General features: G+C 39.4%; 1 protein-coding gene across 15 annotated transcripts in view; it reads left to right on the top strand.

Moving 5' to 3' along the window:
• NCOA2 (nuclear receptor coactivator 2) overlaps positions 1-19,404 on the top strand; it is a 211,312-nt gene that overhangs the window by 116,329 nt on the left and 75,579 nt on the right. For all 15 annotated transcript variants that reach the window (XM_061601097.1, XM_061601069.1, XM_061601050.1 and 12 more), the window contains 2 exons: positions 4,771-4,875; positions 7,765-7,937. In XM_061601097.1, coding sequence (XP_061457081.1) covers positions 4,790-4,875; positions 7,765-7,937 — 259 coding nt within the window. In that variant the 5' untranslated portion in view covers positions 4,771-4,789. The remainder of the gene's footprint in view (positions 1-4,770; positions 4,876-7,764; positions 7,938-19,404) is intronic.

The following is a 19,404-nucleotide window of genomic DNA, read 5'->3' as shown; positions in this document are numbered from 1 at the left end:
AAAGCTTCACTATGATTACTCTCTAATTTTGTCTCATGCCATGGCCCCAGGGCAACCATTTTGTGACCTTTTTATTAGCTTCATAAGGAGCCGTACTTAGGCTTGTTTGGGTACACAATGATCTATGTATTTTTATATCTTCCTCACCTACATATGGCTTATTTTCTCATGTTTCAGACTCACAACAACTGTATGAGGTTGGCTAGGTTAAAGAAAAGCAACTTTCCCAAGGTTACCTACTGAAAAGTTGGCAAAAGAGAATAGCAAATGTGTGTGAGCTCCTACTGGGAGAAAGGGTGGGATATAAATCTAATAAAGAAATAAAATAAATAAACAAATCTTCCAAAGGGCTGGGGGGGGGGAGAATAGGATTGTGATAGGAGCTGGGAAAAGAGAAATGTGAAAACTATGAAGTGTTTTGGGTGGAACTAGATGTGTTGCAGGATATCCATGAACAGGATTTTGCATATCTGTTAAATTTAAAAGAAGCAAGTTGAGGGGTTAACCTTTCTTTGTGTGCGTGGTTTGCCTCATTTCTAAATCTTCCCACAGGCTGCTATTTGCAAACATCTCCCCCCCCCCGTCTCCTCAAGATAAATATAGCCCTGAGGGCATTTAGATCTGAAAAATGGCATTGGGGGGATGCTAAATAACTTCCCCCAGTACTATTGCCCGCATCTGTTTTGCTGGGAGTAAAGCATCAATACATGTGTAAAAGAATTGGTTTTTGCTCTCCTGGACTTTGCTTTTTAGGAAATGCTGTGTATAATATAGAGAGCCAGTGTGGTATAGTTCTCAAAGCTAATCTAAAAAAATGTAACATAAACATCGAGAACTGGGGCGCCTTGGCCCATGAGCGTCCCAATTGGAGGTCGGCCATTATCAAAGGTGCTGTGGACTTTGAAGAAGCACGAATACAGGGCGAAAGGGACAAATGAGCTAAGCAGAAGGCATGTCAAGCAAATCCTCATCGTGACCATCTTCCATCTGGAAACTTATGTCCTCACTGTGGGAGGCTGTGTGGATCCAGAATTGGCCTCCACAGTCACTTACGGACCCACTGTTAAAGACCTTACCCTGGAAGACAATCTTACTCGGCCTCAAGTGATCACCAATGAATGAGTGGTTAAGGTGCTGGACAATGACCTGGGAGACCAGCGTTTGAATCCTCACACAGTCATGAAGCTCACTGGGTGACCTTAGGCCAGTCACTGCCTCTCACCCTCAGAGGGAGGCAATGGTAAGCCCCCTCTGAATACCGCTTACCATGTAAACCCTATTCAGAAGGTCACCATAAGTCAGGATTGACTTGAAGGCAGTTCATTTCCATTTTGTGTATAATATGGGAATACATGTTTGTACTTGTTTGTTTGTTTAGGTAGTTATTGGGTTATCAAGCTCAAATGACCTGGTCTGGCTGATCACATGACCTGGCCTGGGGTCACAACTATCAAGGCAGAGGAGCCACCAATGCAGATATGTAGAAAATCACATCCCAGTCTGGACCATTCATGACTTGCTGTGACCTACTGGGGTGGAGCATATGATTGACAAGGAGAGTTTTTATTAAGGTGTAGTCATCATCGAGTTCTTTACAACAAGGCTTGTCTTATGGTGATGTCTGGCTATCTGTCTGAGGCAGTTGTTTGCTGAGCCTAGAAGGAACAAAGGGTGCTACTCGAGAGTAAGATTCTTCTGAGAGCCTGGTGAGTCTAGTGATTTAAGCCTAGGGCAAGGGGATTGTATTTATCTAGTTTTATTTTGGTTTTTGCTCCAAAGGGGAACATACTGATTTTCTGTAATTTGTCCAAAAGGATATTCTGGGTTTCCTGTATTTTTTCTACAACATTCATGGTGGCATTTTTCTGTATTGCATATCTTTCCACAAGTCTCATATTTTTTTCTTTCTGTTTTAATAAACTTTTAATTGGTGTGGTCTTTCCCTATTTTCACCACTCACACCTGAACCCATTATACTGGACTACCTCAAGAGGTTTTGAGGAGACCCAGGTTTTATTATAGTTATTATTAGGCTGGTTAATAAGGAGCAGCCTATAATCAAATTGAACACACACACCCTTATATGGTGACAGCATAGTCTTAAAGGGGGGAAGATACCAGAGGGGTACATCTGTGTTATGGCCAGAACTCCCTTCCCCAGATGGCCTGGGATCCAGGGTGGCTGGGTGTGGCCGGCACAGCATGTAACCAGTGGGTGGTTATAGACTGAAATACAATCTATTCTTACTCTGCTGATTCCTCCTTTAAAGGGAATACTTGCTTGTTCATTTATGCAGACTTTGCTCCTCCCCTTGCTCCCTCTCTTCCTGTCTAGTCAGAGATAGTGCATGTGAGTGCAAACCTCATGGCTCTATGATTACTGCAACAGCATGGATGACCTTAAGTTTCATTATTCTTTCAACTACCAGTCTTAACAGACTAGTTATTTCTATACCCTGCTGTAGTGTGTATGTGTGTTTCAAAAGTCCATTATGTTTCACAGACACAGCTTGAATGTTCTTTAACTAAAAAACCAAAAGGAGGAAAATTCTGATCATGGCACAGTTGCTGTGTCACTCAGGTCAGTGATTCTGTACCCATGTATTTGAAAAACATACTTGGGCATTGTGATGGACTTGAAAGTAGTTGTTTAATGGTCAGTTATCGCAAAACCCATCTTTAAATATTATTTTAGACAAAAAAATGTGGATAGCTACTAAACCTTGTGAAATCATAGATTGTACTTCACACTTTACATTGCTGCAAACTTTCATTAGCTCTTTGTAATTGGATTTGTTGATTGTCCTTTTTTGTTTTCCCATTTTTAATTTGTCACTAAATGCCAGGCTTTTTGGTACAGAATATTTGACTCATTAGAAATGTCAGACTGATAAGTCTTCCTCATGACATGCTTGCTAGAAGGAAATATGATTTGAGAAAGAGCTGTGTTGTGTTTTCAAAAGTACAGATTTATTCTGAAGGGGAAATGAAGCAAGGACAGTATTTGAGAATTTGCAAAAAAAGGAATCTGCCTGTGTTTTATATCAGACAGTGAGACCACCCTGAAAGTCTTCAGAGGTAAGGCACAGGTGAAGGAGGAAACTGCTCACCTGTACCACACAGATTGGAAATCCAGACTTTGGACAATCCCATTTGAAGGATAATGTTGCACTCTATTAGCAGTGTGAATTTTTGACTACAGAATTGTTATACAGAATTAAAGGAAAAACAAAATGCCTCTTCTGGGAACTTTTAGGAAGGAGGAGCACTTTTGAGAAAGTTTCCCCTTGTACTGTAAGCAGTCATATTTACTACTGTGCACAGATTTCATGGTGGGTCTTAAGCAGACTTGCTTTAGAAGGGTTGGTTTAATATTAAATAAATCTGCAAACTAGAGTGTAGTTTATTGTACACTTTGCTATATATGATACACTGGGCTGCTCGCTCAGCTCAGCTATGGAGTTGGATGGACCTCTTTCTACTTAGGTTGCTAAATGATGCTTAGGACTACTGAGACAGTTTATTATCTTGGAGGGGTTATTGAGGTTATTGAAGATTTAGAACACATTGGAGGCCTATGAAGAAATTACTAAGAATAATTTAAATTTACTATAAACCATTGTGCTTTAGATCTTTCTAAGACTTGTCATCGTCAGTATTTTGTATCCATTTTAATCACTCCCTTGTTCAAATGGCAGTGTGTGTATATCTCTGTAGTGTAATTTATATTATTTCTATAGTGTATAAAATTGATACAGTTGTATACTAACTGCAGTTTGTTTCTGATTGGGGTATATTTTTTTACTGGCTTAGTTGGCTCAGATTAAAAGATTGCTTCCTTATGATTAGAGAGTTTAAAAGATGCAATAAAAGGCTTGACTTGCAGTTGGCACTAAGGCAGTGGAGGTGCCCCTCCCAGAATTTTTGAAGCCTTGGTATATGATGAATATAGCACTGTGGTGTAGTGGTTAAGGTGCTGGACTACGACCTGGAAGACCAGGGTTCGACTCCCCACATAGCCATGAAGCTCACTGGGTGACCATGGGCCAGTCACTGACTCAGCCTCGTGAAAACTCTATTCATAGGGTCGCCATAAGACGGCATCGACTTGAAGGCAGTACATTTACATTAGCATAAGAGCATTTATTTATTTATTATTTGATTTATATCCTGCCCTTCCTCCCAGCAGGAGCCCAGGGCGGCAAACGGAAGCACTAAAAACACTTTAAAACATCATAAAAACAGACCTTAAAATACATTAAAACAAAACGTTAAAAACATTTTTTTAAAAAAGTGTTAAAAACATATTTAAAAAGGGTTTAAAAACATTTTAAAAATGTGTGTATATGATCTCGTAGAAAGCCAGAGAACAGCTGATTTCAGTTAAGATAGGTCCAAAGATTCAGTAAATATATATATACAGTTGTTCTGTACTTCTCTGTAGACTGTTGCATCCTAATAGAAGTAGGTTTTTTTAAAATGCAAGGTTCAAAAATCATGCATGGTGAGATTCTGATGACCAATTCACTTAAGGGACTTAAGGGATTATAAATTTCAATTTTTATTAGAGAGAAAGAGAAACAGCTCAATTGTTTTCTGATAAAACACCTCTAGAAGTTTTTTCGCAGTGTGAGTAAAAATATCTTTTAAAGCACCTGGATTATTAAAGGAGTGGGGTAAAATGACTAATGAAAGATAAAGTACTTAGAGAACTATAGAATCTAAAAGCTGTCTCATTCAGGCCATTTTATTATGCTTTGTCTCTTTCAGTTGCTGATATGTGTTTAAGATGAGTGGGATTGGTGAAAATTCCTCTGACCCAGCCCGGGCAGAGTCAAGGAAACGTAAGGAATGTCCTGATCAACTTGGACCCAGGTTAGTTAGCATTTTTTTTATAAAACCTGATGAGCTAAAGGGTTTTCAATAAAAAGCAAAATGTGTGTAGTATATATATTCACTTTGCCTCACCATTATTAAGTCGTTATTATAGATTACAATTTCTATACAGTTGTTTATAGACCCATATAGACAAATTGGCACACTTTTGTAGTGTAATATGTGTCACAATGTTTGCATATAAAGAGCAATGTTACATGTGGCCCTAACACGCAAGTACTTAAATTGCCTGGCAAGATATTAAGCTGCCTACAGTCTGTATTCTTGTTGTCTTGAGCTGGATAACAAGATGTTAGAATGGAGTTGGCTCTCAGTAAAACAAAATTCTGTCATGAGGAAAATTTAGGACCTCTAGCTTCAGAAACAGGGAAACAGCATGCTTCTATGTGCAGCACACTCTCTCAAAAGTCCCAGAAGTACTTAGTTCTTGCTGGCATTTCCTGTGAACAGGTGCAGGAGGCAACAGCAGGGTGTATTAATGGACTGGCAGCAAGACGGAAGAACGTTCGGGTCTCTGGGTCAGTTGAAGCACTTCTGCTGATAGGATTTACAGGCCTCAGAACATATGCAAGTGAATGGCTTAGGCTTCTGGTCTCCAGAGGTCATAGCCACATTGGGGGAAAAATATTTTTAAAGGCAGGTTATAAATACATAAAATACAATAATGAATAATAGAAGAACTGGTACTAGATCTCATGGCATACTACCCTGTCTGAATGTAAATACAGGTCAGGCAGCCAGAAAAGTATGAAGCTTAAAGAAATAGAGCTAAAGGACACTAATCAGTCATCCAGTTTTTCCAAATGGGATTATGGGACTGTGCCACAGGTTTGTACCAGGCTCAGGAAACAATGACTGAGCGAGGTTGAACCACTGTAAAAGAGCATGTATGTGGATGGCAGTACATAGTTCTGTACTAATAACAAACTAATTATCCAAATGCCAATTCTTATGCAGCTAAAATGGCATCATCCACATACAGAGAAGAAGTATCAGCCTCTATGCACAGAGAGCTTCGGCTATGGGGCGGTATATAAATGTAATAAATAAATAAAAATAAATAAATAAATAAATACAAACAACTTTTTTTTGAGGGGGAGGACTAAAGAGAAAAGGAGCACCAAACCAGCCCTGTGAGGTCTGAGTATGCTCAGTGGCCACAAAACACTGGGTGTCTGTTTAGAAAAAAATGGAAAACTGGAGGGAGTGGAATGGAATGGAGCATAGTGGAAAAGGGCATGGCTGGCTGTAAACCTGAGCAGGAACATTCTGTGCTGCAACATATTTGTATAGAGCTCACTTATTTATTTATTATTGGTTTTATATCCCATGTTTCCTCCAAGGAGCTCAAGGAGGCATATATATATCTCCCCCTCTCCATTTTATCCTCACAGCAACCCTGTCAGATAGGTTAGGCTGCGAGGCTATATACTAATAATGAACTGAGTTGGTGATAGCTATGTAGCCAAAATGGGGCTACTGCAAAACAGGAGGAAGGTTTTGGCATGCTTGTTGGGGGGAACTAAAGGAGCAAATACATACATAATAAATCCCAAACAGCCTGTGGAAACTGAGCATTCTCATTGGCCACAGAATGCTGAGTGTCGGTTGTGGGGAGGAACATAAAATCATTGGGTTGTGTGTGGAATGGAATATCCTAAACTAAGGTATGGATGGATGGAATACTGAACAAGAGCACTCGCAGTCCACTCTGCAACATTTTGTTGCTAGTTCCACTTGTAAATAAAGAGTTAAGACCTGATTAATGATCCTGGAGGTCTTTGCTTTCACCAGTTTCATTAACTCACAGTAACTCAAGGAAATGAGTGGTCTGTTCTGTAGTTAGTTTTGGCACTGTGCACCTTGCTAGTGTGATCTGCTTAAAACAGTTGCTATATTTTGATTTATGTGGTAAAATTTGAGGGAGAAGAATCTGTCAGGACAGGTTTCTTGATCTTTTTGTCCTTAAGACCTTTATTTCCCTATAAGCAGTGGTGTGTGTATGCTGCACAAAAATTAAAGTTAAAATCTATGACAAGAAAAGCTAAATTCTCTGATGCGTGTGTTATGCAAATCAAGCAATGCCTTTGTTTACATAACCTGTGAAGCCTTGAGGAAATATAAAAAGCCATTTTGAGCACTTCAGCCCTCAGTTACTGGGAATTCGATCCAGCCTCACTACCTCATCAAACTTCTGTTTTTTTACTTGTCATTGCCTGCAGAATCTAAACTGTTTGCAGCCATGATGGCTAGCCATTTTGTCAAAAATGAGAACTCTTGTTTCTTGGGATGTTAAATTTTATACCCAGTCCTAATTATGTACTTGAATGCTGTGGTTCTGGAACTGTAGCCTTGCCTAGAAGTCTATGAAATACAATGGTTTAAAATTCCCAATCTACAGTTAAGTTATAGCCTTGGATATTACAGTTTAAATTATCTGCAGTCCCAATTTACAACATCATATCCTTAGAACAAATAGATTTGAATGTGCAAGAATCAACAGTTTCTCAGCTGAGATGGTAAACTTCTTTTGTGCATTATTCAGCTGATGGGTGAAGAGGGGGTTTCTTTGGGGACTCCAGAATCAACATGATCCTGTCAGCTTGTAAAGTGTCTTTGTTAAGTTTATAGTGATGTTAAACATTCTATTATTCATTTACCCTTAAAAGCCACCTGTGCACTAAAAAGTAAAACCTATGTGTAGCATGTTTTATTTGCAGATTTAAAATATGCTCTAGAATGAAATATTTCTGTTTGAGAAATGAAAGTTGATTTTTTTCTACTTTTTGCCACTTTTTAAATAGTTGTATTTTCCACTTTGGGCTGTCAGTTTTCAAATGTTTTCATTTTTTAAAAAATTCTTTTTAGTCCTAAAAGAAGCACTGAAAAACGTAATCGTGAGCAAGAGAATAAATACATAGAAGAGCTTGCAGAGCTGATCTTTGCTAATTTTAATGATATTGACAACTTTAACTTCAAACCTGACAAATGTGCAATCTTGAAAGAAACTGTGAAGCAGATTCGTCAAATCAAAGAACAAGGTAAGGACAGTGTTTTCAGATTTCTGCTTTTATGGACTAAACACATTATTGTGGTGTTGCATTTTATGTAAGCTGCTTAGAAATGCAAATAATTAAGCAGTATATAAATGTCTTTAAAAATTAAACAATCACTGTGATAACTCTGTCTAGCTGTCCTGTGCTAATTAGTATTAATTGATAACTAGTACTATCACAGTGACAGTGATTCATTGCTGTAAATAATGTTGCACTGCACGAAAGTGTCACCACCTTGCTGCCCTTGCCTTTCAAGACTTTCTGCCCCCCAATACTTTTTTGCACATATGTGTGTAGATCTCTTTCTTTATGTATGTATGTATATATCACACAAATACCAACCAAGTCATATTTGTGCCAATTAAGAATAAAGAACTAGGCTCTAATCTATAAAAATGAATGCAGCAATTAACCTTTGAGTCTTTTCTGGCAAAAACAAGAGTCTTGTGACATCTTCAAGACTAACAAAGCTACTTTCTGGAATTATTCAGTGCTCTGTAATACAATAACAGACATAAAGCAGTCAGCTATGAAATCAGTTTTATGTGGGTTGCTTGGGTGAAAATGGTTTTTCTTTGATACCAGCAAAAGTTGGAATTAACAACTTGGACTGGATAGGTATGAAGAGTATTGCAAAGAGGTGACTATAGAAACTACTGCAAAGATGTAAACAGTGGAATTTGTTGGAACTCTTGCTTTTTATTTCAATTTATTTCAAATATCTGAACCAAGACTGAATTACATTTTTGTATGTTTGTTGATGTTCTTACTTTGCTTCTTCCCTGTGTTACTGTTTCTAGAGAGAATCTAACCTTAAAATTATATTTCTCTTATTATTCATCCTAGAAATCTGTGTCAAATTTATTTTTATTAATTTCAAAGCCTTTTTATTGGTCAATGTCATATGATGGTGAAGACAGCCTTTTGTGTTTCAAACTAGAGGTTATGCTCTATTTCTATTTTGCACACATTAACAGTTGAATCTGAAACTGCAGTTTGATGTAAAATCAGATTGATTACAGTATGTTGCTACTTAAGCAATGAATGTGACTGTTGGAAAAAACAAACTTGGCCTGCCCAAGACATGTTTTCAGCCTGCTATGCTTAAACCACTTCACTTAAGGAAAGGTGAGCATGGTCAGTTAAAAACATAGAGCACACATAGAGTGTTGCTGGAATATATTTCACCTCCCACTGTTTTAGGAAGAAGGGAGGGGAGGAAGGAGGAAGGGAGAGGAGAGGGGAAAGGCAGGTCTGATTATTTGCTTGCTTACTGAGTTCAGTGGGATTTACTCCCCTGCAATTATGGTTAGGATAGGTAACTCTGAACATGGGGGAGGAGGAGGGGAGAGGAAGGGGGAGGGGGAAGGAGGGATTGGAAGGGGGGAGGGGATAGGAGGGAGGAGCAGGGGAGGGCAGGTTTGATTATTTGCATGCTTTTTGAGTTCAGTGGGATTTACTTCTGTTCAATTGTGCTTAGGATAGGTGAAGCTGACCTGAGGGAGGGGCGAGGAGGGGGACGGGAGCAGATTGGGTGGGTTTGCACTGGGCAGAGGGAAAGCCCCTTTCCTTTCCGAAAGGAAAACATTGTGAACAGTATCATTCTTTTTCAGGGTTTTCCCCACCTTTTTATTCTACAGCAGGCACATGTAGTCTCCCATCCAAATTTAAACCAAAGCTGTCACTGGCCACATCCACACCAGACCTTTATTCCACTTTAGACAGTCATGCCTTCTCCCAAAGAATCCTGGGAAGTATCGTTAGTGACGGGTGCTGCGAGTAGCTAGGAGATGCCCTGTCCCCTTTTCAGAGCTTCAGTCAGAGTGGCTGACTGTTAAATCACTCTGGCCACTGGAGCTCTGTCAGGAGAGTAGGGGGTCTCCTCCCAGCACCTGTCACAAACTACACTTCTCAGGATTCTTTGGGGGAAGCCATGACTGTCTAAGGTGAAATAAAGGTGTGATGTGGGTGTGGCCCCGTTTAGCCAAGCCAAGCAGCTGGGAGCCTGGCTTTCAGAACACTGACAGTTGATTCTTACTGAGCATTCCTGGGCTTATCATTGAGTTCAATGCTAAATTTCTTTAATTAATTAAAAATCAGGCAGGCATTTTTTAATTTTTAAACTGCAGAAGATAGAGTATGGGGCAAGGCCAGTAATAGGATTACAGGTAGTCTGTGAACATGGCTGATTTTTAATTAATTTCAACAAATTATGAGAATACTGACAGAAAAAAGTCCAACAGGGGTCTGGTTCCCCCCCCTCATTTTGCACTTTGAACTCTCAATTCTCTCTGTTTTATGTATTGCCATGAAAATTTAAAGGTTTGTTAAGCATGTCTAAGTTCAGGACTGTAAGTTTTGTAAGGTTTTGTTTTGAAATGAGCTTATGAGAAACATCAGAATGGCATGGAGTGGTATTTTCAATGTAACATTGCAGAATGTGAAAAATCCATGCTGGCTCTAGTATACAGCCACTCGAGAAGTCATGGAAGGTCCCAGGAGGTCTTAGACACCTTATTTTTTAGGTGGGAGCAGGGTTCCTAAGTCTCCAGCATCTTTTCCTGCTGATTGGAGCCAATCAGAGTGAAAGGAGGTTAGTCAGCCTCTGAGAAGACTCTTCTCAGTAGCTAACACACTCCCCGTTCATTCCGACTGGCTCCCAGGGGCATCTATTGTTGTGGGAGAAGGCGTGTATAGAAAGGATTGAGGAGTGTGAGTCGACTATGGAGAACGAGCAAGCAAGAGAAAGTGGAAGAGGAGGCAGGGAAGAGAAGTACTTGGGCTGAAGGGGTCTCTCTTTCTCTTTGCTGCACAGCCACCTGTTTCCTTGTTTATTAACAAGGATCTTGTTTTTTTGTTTGTTAACAAGGATCTTGTTTTTTAACAAGGAGGGTGGCAGGAAGATTTGTAGTTTTGTTGCAGCCCAAAGCCAGGAGTATAAAAGGAAGAGAAGGGAAAGAGAAAAAATGCATGTTCAGGGGCAGAGGTGGAAAAGTGTGTGTGTATGTGTGAGAGAGAGATGGTGTGTCAGCTTTTAATTATATCCTGTAGGTATATATCATGCATGGTAAGGTGAAATGCATATGAATATGCCTCGCGTGTGTGTGGTGCAGCCAACACCAGAGATTTGGATCAGGAATTTCCATGTTTAAGTTTCCTGCATAAGCTCTGCCCAAATGCAGTTACTCTCAGTCTTAGTATGACAACCAAGAAGGTAAATTCAGCAAAGAAAGCTCCTTACCTTATAGTATCTTAGTTTCCTATGTATGTCCACAAGAAATAGCAGATCTAGCTGAAAGGCAACACATGTAGATCTGTGCTGATGGTTGCAATATATTATTAAGGGAAATACTCCAAACAAAGTAAGAGACTGCCCTTATGAATTTGCCACTGCCTTACTGGATACAGAATTTCTAGTATAACAGAAATATAGTGAAAACTCGGTGTTACCACTACAAGCAGCTACATGGGAAAAGTTGCTCATGAATGCTTTCCCTATCAAAGTATAATTGTGGTAATAAAGGGAATCAATTGTTGGTTGAGGGAAAGTGAGTACAACTTTCTTTGCTTTCGCTGATGCAAGCAGCTACTAGGTAGAACAACTTTGGATCCTCCCAGTCAACTGTTTTATGGACCACTAGCCAGGACAACTCTAGAAAGCCCCCCTTCCTACATTATTAAAGTTCTTCCTCCAAGATTCTTATTATTGGTTGTTTCCCTGAAGACTTCTTTCCTTCTAACAGTGCACACTCTTCATCCTGGGAGTGAAGGGGAGAGGAGGAATTGGGCTTGGAGACAGTCCACCATTTGTTCACTGCAAAATTTATTGCAAGGAATAAGATTGGGCTCAGAGGAAGCCCCCCCAAAAAAATTTTTTAAAGGAGCAATGAATACATTTTCCTCCACCACCCTGTCCAACCAGTAATTTCTTAAGGGTCCTCACCTATCAATAGATATCTGTATACACAAGAATATTAAAACTGTCACCTGATTTGAAACAATACTAGCTTAGATCTGAATCCTACCTTTGAAGTTGGCTAACATAGAGCTTAAAGCATCTTACAACATCATGGTTTGTTACTGCAACTATGCATAGTTCTGTAGCTGCTCATAGTTGTGCGTACAAGTTTAAAATATTGCCTGGAAATTAACAGCTCAAGGCTTTTTCATGTTTGCTTGTATATGGTATGCAAATAAACCAACTTATCAGGAAATAAATGACAGCATTTTGTGCCAGTGGTGGTGGCAGACAATGGTGTGAACTTTGATTGAGTCCACACCATTCCAATAATGGGTGGCAATCTCAAGAGGATTGAGCGGCTCGGGCTTGCAGGAATAGCATAAGGAAAGCTAAAACCCAGAATGAGCTGAGGCTGGTGCGGGAAGTGAGGAACAACGAAAAGGAGTTTTTCAGATATGTTCGAAGCAAGAGAAAGACCAAGGAAACGGTGGGACTGCTGCTCAGTGAGGATGGCAAAATGTTGACAGATAACAAGGAAAAGGCAGAACTGCTCAACACCTATTTTGCCTCCGTTTTCTCCCAAAAAGGGAACAGTGTGCAACCTTGCATCGGTAGCAATCTCAGTAAGCGGTCGGGACTGCAGTTCGAGATTGATAAGGAGATAGTCAGGAAATACCTAGTTAACCTAAATGAGTTCAAATCTCCAGGGCCTGATGAACTGCATCCCAGAGTATTGAAGGAACTTGCAGATGTACTCTCGGAACCTCTTGCCATCATCTTTGAGAAATCCTGGAGAACGGGAGAGGTACCGGAGGATCGGAGACGGGCAAACGTTGTCCCGCTCTTTAAAAAGGGTAAAAAAGAAGATCCAGGGAATTACAGGCCGGTCAGTCTGACTTCAATACCGGGAAAGATATTAGAACGGATAATAAAAGAGTCCATTGGCAACTATCTAGATGACAATGCTGTGATTAGTAGGAGCCAGCATGGGTTTGTCAAGAAAAAATCCTGTCAAACTAATCTCATCTCTTTTTTTGATCGGGTCACTAGCCTAGTAGATGGTGGAAATGCTGTAGATGTCATCTATCTAGATTTCAGCGAAGCGTTTGACAAAGTCCCCCATGACCTTTTGATTAGCAAACTCGTCAAATGCGGACTAGATGGAAATACTGTCAGGTGGATTCACAACTGGTTGGAAAACCATACTCAAAGAGTGGTCGTCGGTGGCTCTGCTTCGGACTGGAAGGAGGTTTCGAGTGGAGTGCCACAGGGTTCTGTCCTGGGGCCGATACTCTTCAACATTTTTATCAATGACTTAGATGAAGGGGTGAAGGGAAGCCTTATGAAGTTTGCGGATGATACGAAACTGGGAGGGATAGCTAACACAATGGAAGACAGGAATAAAATCCAAAGGGACCTGGATAGACTAGAAAATTGGGCTGAAATTAATAAAATGACATTCAATAAAGACAAATGCGGGATTCTACATTTAGGCCACAAAAACAAAATGCACGGGTACAGGATGGGAAATACCCGGCTTAGCAGTAGTGCGTGTGAGAAGGACCTTGGAATTGTAGTGGATCGCAAGTTGAACATGACCCAGCAGTGTGATGCTGCGGCAAAAAAGGCAAATGCGGTTTTGGGATGCATAAACAGAGCTATAGTTTCCAGGTCGAAGGAAGTAATAGTCCCACTATATTCTGCATTAGTCAGGCCTCATCTGGAATACTGCGTTCAGTTCTGGGCACCTCATTTTAAGAAAGATATAGACAAGTTAGAGCGGGTTCAGAAGAGGGCGACAAGGATGATAGCCGGTATGGAGAACAAGTCTTATGAGGAAAGGTTGAAGGAACTTGGCATGTTCAGTCTGGTGAAGAGAAGGCTGAGGGGCGACATGATTACACTCTTTAAGTACCTGAAGGGCTGTCACATAGAGGAGGGTACAGATTTGTTCTCTGCTGCCCCAGAGGGTAGGACTAGGTCTAATGGTTTTAAGTTGCAGGAGCGTAGATTCAGATTGGATATTAGAAGGAACTTCTTGACAGTAAGGGCAGTTCGGCAATGGAACCGACTGCCTAGGGAGGTGGTGGGATCCCCTTCGCTGGTTGTCTTCAAGCAGAGGCTGGACAGCTATCTGCGGGAGATGCTCTAGCTGTGGATTTCCTGCTGTGAGCAGGGGGTTGGACTCGATGGCCTACAAGGCCCCTTCCAACTCTATGATTCTATGACAAACTTTCTTTTAGACAGAGTGCTGCGGCAATGCAAGCTTCTATGAGAGTCACTGGAGTGGAACGTTTGCTGGATTTAGGTTTTCTGATGCTTTTCACTGAAGTATAGTTTCCCTATTTTTCATTACAGTGTTGTCCACTTGACATAGATTGAAGGAAGTGTCTTATGAATAAACATGTCTGTGTAACATAATAAGGCCTCTGATCTTGCCTCTATAATCATAGCATATAATTGTTGCCTGGAAAATTAGTATCAAGTTTTCTGTGTTTACTTGCATTGTTTTGATTCTGGTGAAAGATGTACAGCATCTGTTCTGTACTCTGTGAACACAACTTTACTTGTCACTTTGGCCTTTCTGACTTTTAAATGTCACAGATTCCATTGCTTTTTTGCTAGTTCAAAGTCTGCTTATGAGGATCAACTATCAGCATGTTAAACATGCAGCAGTGTACTGCCTGGTTATCAAGATGGTGATGATAAACAATTTAGCTGTTAATGCTCACATTACAACTGTTAGCTTTCATTTTCAAATTAGGCTTATACATCAAGCACTGAATTGTATTAACCACTGTGCTAATGATATATATGAGCCTGACAAAGAAAAGAAGATGAACAGTAATTCCAAGAAATGGTTAGTTTGCACAGTTCTAAAAATGCTTAGTTCTCAAAGCATGCTCCTATGTATCCTTGAGGTGTTGCTTAATCACTTGTTGTTCCCTGTGCTGGTGGTGTTAAGGGTTTCACAAACTATTCCTGGATACCAGAGCCTCTTCAAGGGAATGTTGTCTTCAAGCCTGGAATAAATGTTAAGGGAGCCATACAGAAATCAGAGTTGTGTAATGTTACTACTTTACAGGAGACTGGTGCCCTTTTAAATTAAATTAACCCATTCACCCCCATTAGCATCTCAGTCCATTCATTACCAGCACTTTGACATTGGGTTGAAAAGCTTTTTCAGGGGGAATGTGAGAGAAATCAAGGAAGCATCCAGGCTAGGAAATGTGGTAATAATAGGTGACTTCAGCTACCCTGACATAGACTGACTACATGTGCGTTCCAGTTGACAAAGCAGTAAAATTCCTAGATACCTTAAATGACTGTGCCCTAGAACAGTTGGTCATGGAACTGATCAGAGGGGTGGCAATCTTAAGTGGTGCCCAGGACCAGCTGCAAGATGCAAGTATTGTCGAACCGATTGGGAGCAGTGATCATAGTGCTATTAAATTAAACATATATATGAATGGCCAATTGCCAAGAAAATCCAACATGGTCATATTTGACTTCAAAAGAGGAAGCTTCCCAAAAGTGAGGGAATTGGTAAAATAAAAAAAAAAGCTGAAAGACAGTGTCAAGAGGGTCAAATCACTCAAATGCTTGGGAGCTGTTAATATTAAAATATTAATATTAAACACAATATTAAAAGCTCAACTGGAGTATATACCACAGAACCAGGCTATTAGAGGCAAGAAGGCTTCCTTCAAAAAATGGAAGCCTTGTCAAACTTAGGAGAATAAAAAGGAACACAAACTCTGGCAAAAGAAATGCAAGAAGACAGTAAGGGATGCTAAAAAAGAATTTGAGGAGCACATTGCTAAAAACATAAACATCATCAACAAAAAATTGTTTAAATACATTCAAAGCAGGATTCTGTCTATGGTGGAGCTGCATACTGTGTAAAGCAAAAAGGATATTGTATAGGATATTGTTCAGAAAAGGGCAACCACAGTTATCAAGAGGATGGAGCAACTCTCCTAGAAGGAAAGGTTGCAGGCTTTGAGAACTTTTGAGAAAATGTGAGAAACAAGTGATATGAAAGAAGTGTATAAAATTATGCATGGCATGGAGAAAGTGGATAGAGAATAGTTTTTCTCTCTCTTATAACACTGGAACACGTGGACACGCTGGAACACGCTCCTGCAAGATGCAGTTATGGCCACCAACTTGGGTGCTTTTAAAAGAGGATTAGACAAACTAATGGAGGATTAGGCTATCAATGGCTACTAGCCATGATGGTTATGCTCTGCCTCCATAGTCAGAGGCATTATGCTTCCAAATACCAGTTGCTGGAAACTGCAGGAGGAGACAGTGCCCTTTGTCCTCAAGTCATGTTTGCAGGCTTCCCATGGGCAACTGGTTGGCCACTATGAGAACAAGATGCCAGACTAGATGGGCCATTGGCCTACATGCTCTTCTTATGTTAGCTATAAGGAGCAAACTATCTAAGGGTTACCTGTGATGTTTTTTGGAATACTACATGTTGTTTGTGCAATGTCATCTGCAGGCCTATGTACCTGGTAGGGCTTTGGAACAGCAACAGACTTCATTCTTGTATATGGTGATAAGGATAATGCTGTAATGTCTTTGGTACTATTATAAAAATTACTAATGCATTTATTTCCCCTCATTCAGAACACTGCCCCCTTTCTGGGCCTGTGCAGTATCTGTGTCACCAAATTATGTGGTCAGCAACCCTTGAGCTTCACACCTACAATCCTGAACTATATTAGTTGTTTACCTCCTACTCTTGGAAGCACATTTATGCTACATTGTGGAGTATTCCTGTATCCTATGTAACATAGGAAAGATTTGTGTGGCTACTTTCGAAGAAAGGGGCTGGAATGCAAAGAACCTAAAATGGCCTAGCAGTGCTAGTCATTCTTGAAAGTAGACAGGTGACTTCCGGGAAGGGTGACTTAGCCTGTGCCTGCTTTTGAGACGGGCTCCTGCCTCAAAAGAAGCTTATTCAGATATATCAGTCAGTTTTTTCTTTTTTTTTTGACTGATTAAACTTCTCCCGGGTAGGGAGAAACGAAGAGATTAACCTCAAAGCCTATTTTTGTTGGGACGACCAGATCTCATTAATTTATGGGACGAGGTCCAGCCGACGAAGGTGGGACGGATTTTTAACAGCAAGCTCTATCTGATAAAGCGAACGTTCACCTTATCTTCTAAGAGAGAACGCACTAACAGGCAAGCACCCTTCTTTCTATATTTTTCTTTTACTTGACTTAAATTGTTGCTGTTTAAAAGAGATTTGCCAGATTGATCAGTTTTTGACATCTCACTGGGGAGCCATAACTTCTCTCTGCTACGCACTAATTAATAGCTTATCTCTGTTTTTGTTGCAAAAAGCTGTCCTGGATTTGCATTCTAAAGATATACACAGAAGAGGGATTTCTATTCCAGATTTTTATTTTGAAAAATATTATACTGTTTTGAGACTACTCTCTTTTTGGTCTATTTTATTTTGACGAATCTGTTTCTTGACGATTGCCATTAATTGTTTCGATCCTGGGAACTGCATTTTGTTTACTTAACTATTGGAGAGATAAGGCTGTCTGCTCTGTTTATACTGTGATGTCACCAAGTTTGGAGTATTAACCCAATTGTTGCTGAAATAAGAAGTGGTTTTCCTATATTTTTCTTTTAAAATGGCAATTAAGAAAGTGGCTGAAAATCTGGAAATAACTATGTTTCAGAAAATAATGGATGAGATTGAGATAATGAAAATTGAATTGAGTAAAATGAAGCAGGAGATTAAAGATATAAGGGTCCCTGTGAGAGAGGTGACCCTGGAAGGGGTCCCTGTGAGAGAGGAGACCCCGGAGATTGGAACAGGGGTCCCTGTGAGAGAGGTGACCCTGGAGACTGGAATAGGGGTCCCTGTGAGAGAGGAGATCCCGGAGATTGGAACCAACGTGGAACAGGAACAAGATTTGGAGTCTATGGACTTTAGAAATAAAATCTATTGTTTGGAACTCAATGTTATCTCTGAAGAAATGAATGAAGATTCTAGAGATAAAGTTATCAATGGCATGGATAATCTTCTGGACTGGAATGATGTGATGGAGCCCAATATAGAGAAAATCTATGGAATTAACTGCAGCCATGTGACAATGGAAAAACTTTTAAGAGATGACCCAGTGTATTTTGAAAAAAAGAACAGAGATATGATTTTACAGCAGTATTTCAGCAACCTATTCAGAATGGATGGCAAGAAAATATTTGGGATAGAGGTAATCCCCATCAGACTCTTACTATATGACTATGGCTTTGACAGCAAGATTATTATGGAATACTGATAATGGAAGATTGGATATTGAAATTACTGGACTTAACAAGACTACTGAAGATGGAAGATGGAAAATGGAACTAATAGAGATAATAGAACAATGGCTACTGAAATTATTGAACCTAACAGATTCTGATGTGATGGATTAATTGAAATGTTTATTTTGACTATGGTTATGACAATAAGATTATCATAATTAGTAATGAGATGGATTAATCGATATGCTTATCTGGAAAAAAAAATTGATAGATATATTTCTTAAAGAATTGAAACCTCTCTTTGACTTTTTGTGGAAAGAATAAAGTAATGTTTATGAGATTTGATGATTAAGTAAGATAACTACTGGAGGAAAGTGATTTTATAATATGACTTAAGAGACAGGATTGTTATATATTATAGACTTATAACTGATTTGATCTTTGACAAATGGGAAGTCAATATTTTACTCTTTATTTTTTATTTTTGTTTTTTTTTTCTTTTTTTCTTTTTGTTTAACTATTTTTGATTTTGTTTTTTGTCTTTGAATGTTTTATGATTTTGTCTTGTATGTTTTATGAAAATCTGAATAAAAATTATTGAAAAAAAAAAAAAAAGAAAGTAGACAGGTAAATTTTTCCTCGTTAAAGAAACCTTAATGATATCCAGGAGCATTTGATATTTACTCTGAAATAAGTCCCATTGAGCTCCATGATACTTATTCTAGCGCCTGTGCTCAGGATTGTATTGTTAAAAATGTAATGCATAAATTGCCCTCATGTTGCAAGGGCTAGTGTGAATAGAACTTAGGTCCTTTTTATAATAGCCTGTTGAATAGATGCTTAATGTGCATATGGAAAACTTGATGCAAATATCTTTAATGGATTATTACTACTTTAATCAAATTATTTCAGGGTTTCAGTGATGAGGAAAAATAATGAATAAAAAAACTGAATACAAGGATGTGGTTTATTTTTGTTTTCTACTTTCAGGCTCAGTGGCTTTTTAAAAATTATGTTTTCAAGAAAATTGTTGGTGGCATAGCATAACCTGGAAATCGGTTGACTTGTTGGGTACCTGGATTCCTTTCGTTGGAAGCAATCTTACAGAGTAGGATAAATGTAGCCTCGTTTCTGTTCTTGATGGGCCTGTAGATTTGTTGCTCAACAGGTCCCTCAAGAATGGAAACAAGATTCAGTTTTCTTTTCATGTAG

The sequence above is a fragment of the Rhineura floridana genome, chromosome 1 (assembly GCF_030035675.1).
Source record: "Rhineura floridana isolate rRhiFlo1 chromosome 1, rRhiFlo1.hap2, whole genome shotgun sequence".
NCBI lineage: Eukaryota > Metazoa > Chordata > Lepidosauria > Squamata > Rhineuridae > Rhineura > Rhineura floridana.
The sequence above is the reverse complement of the archived record's forward strand: the minus strand, read 5'-3'. Positions and strand labels throughout refer to the sequence as shown.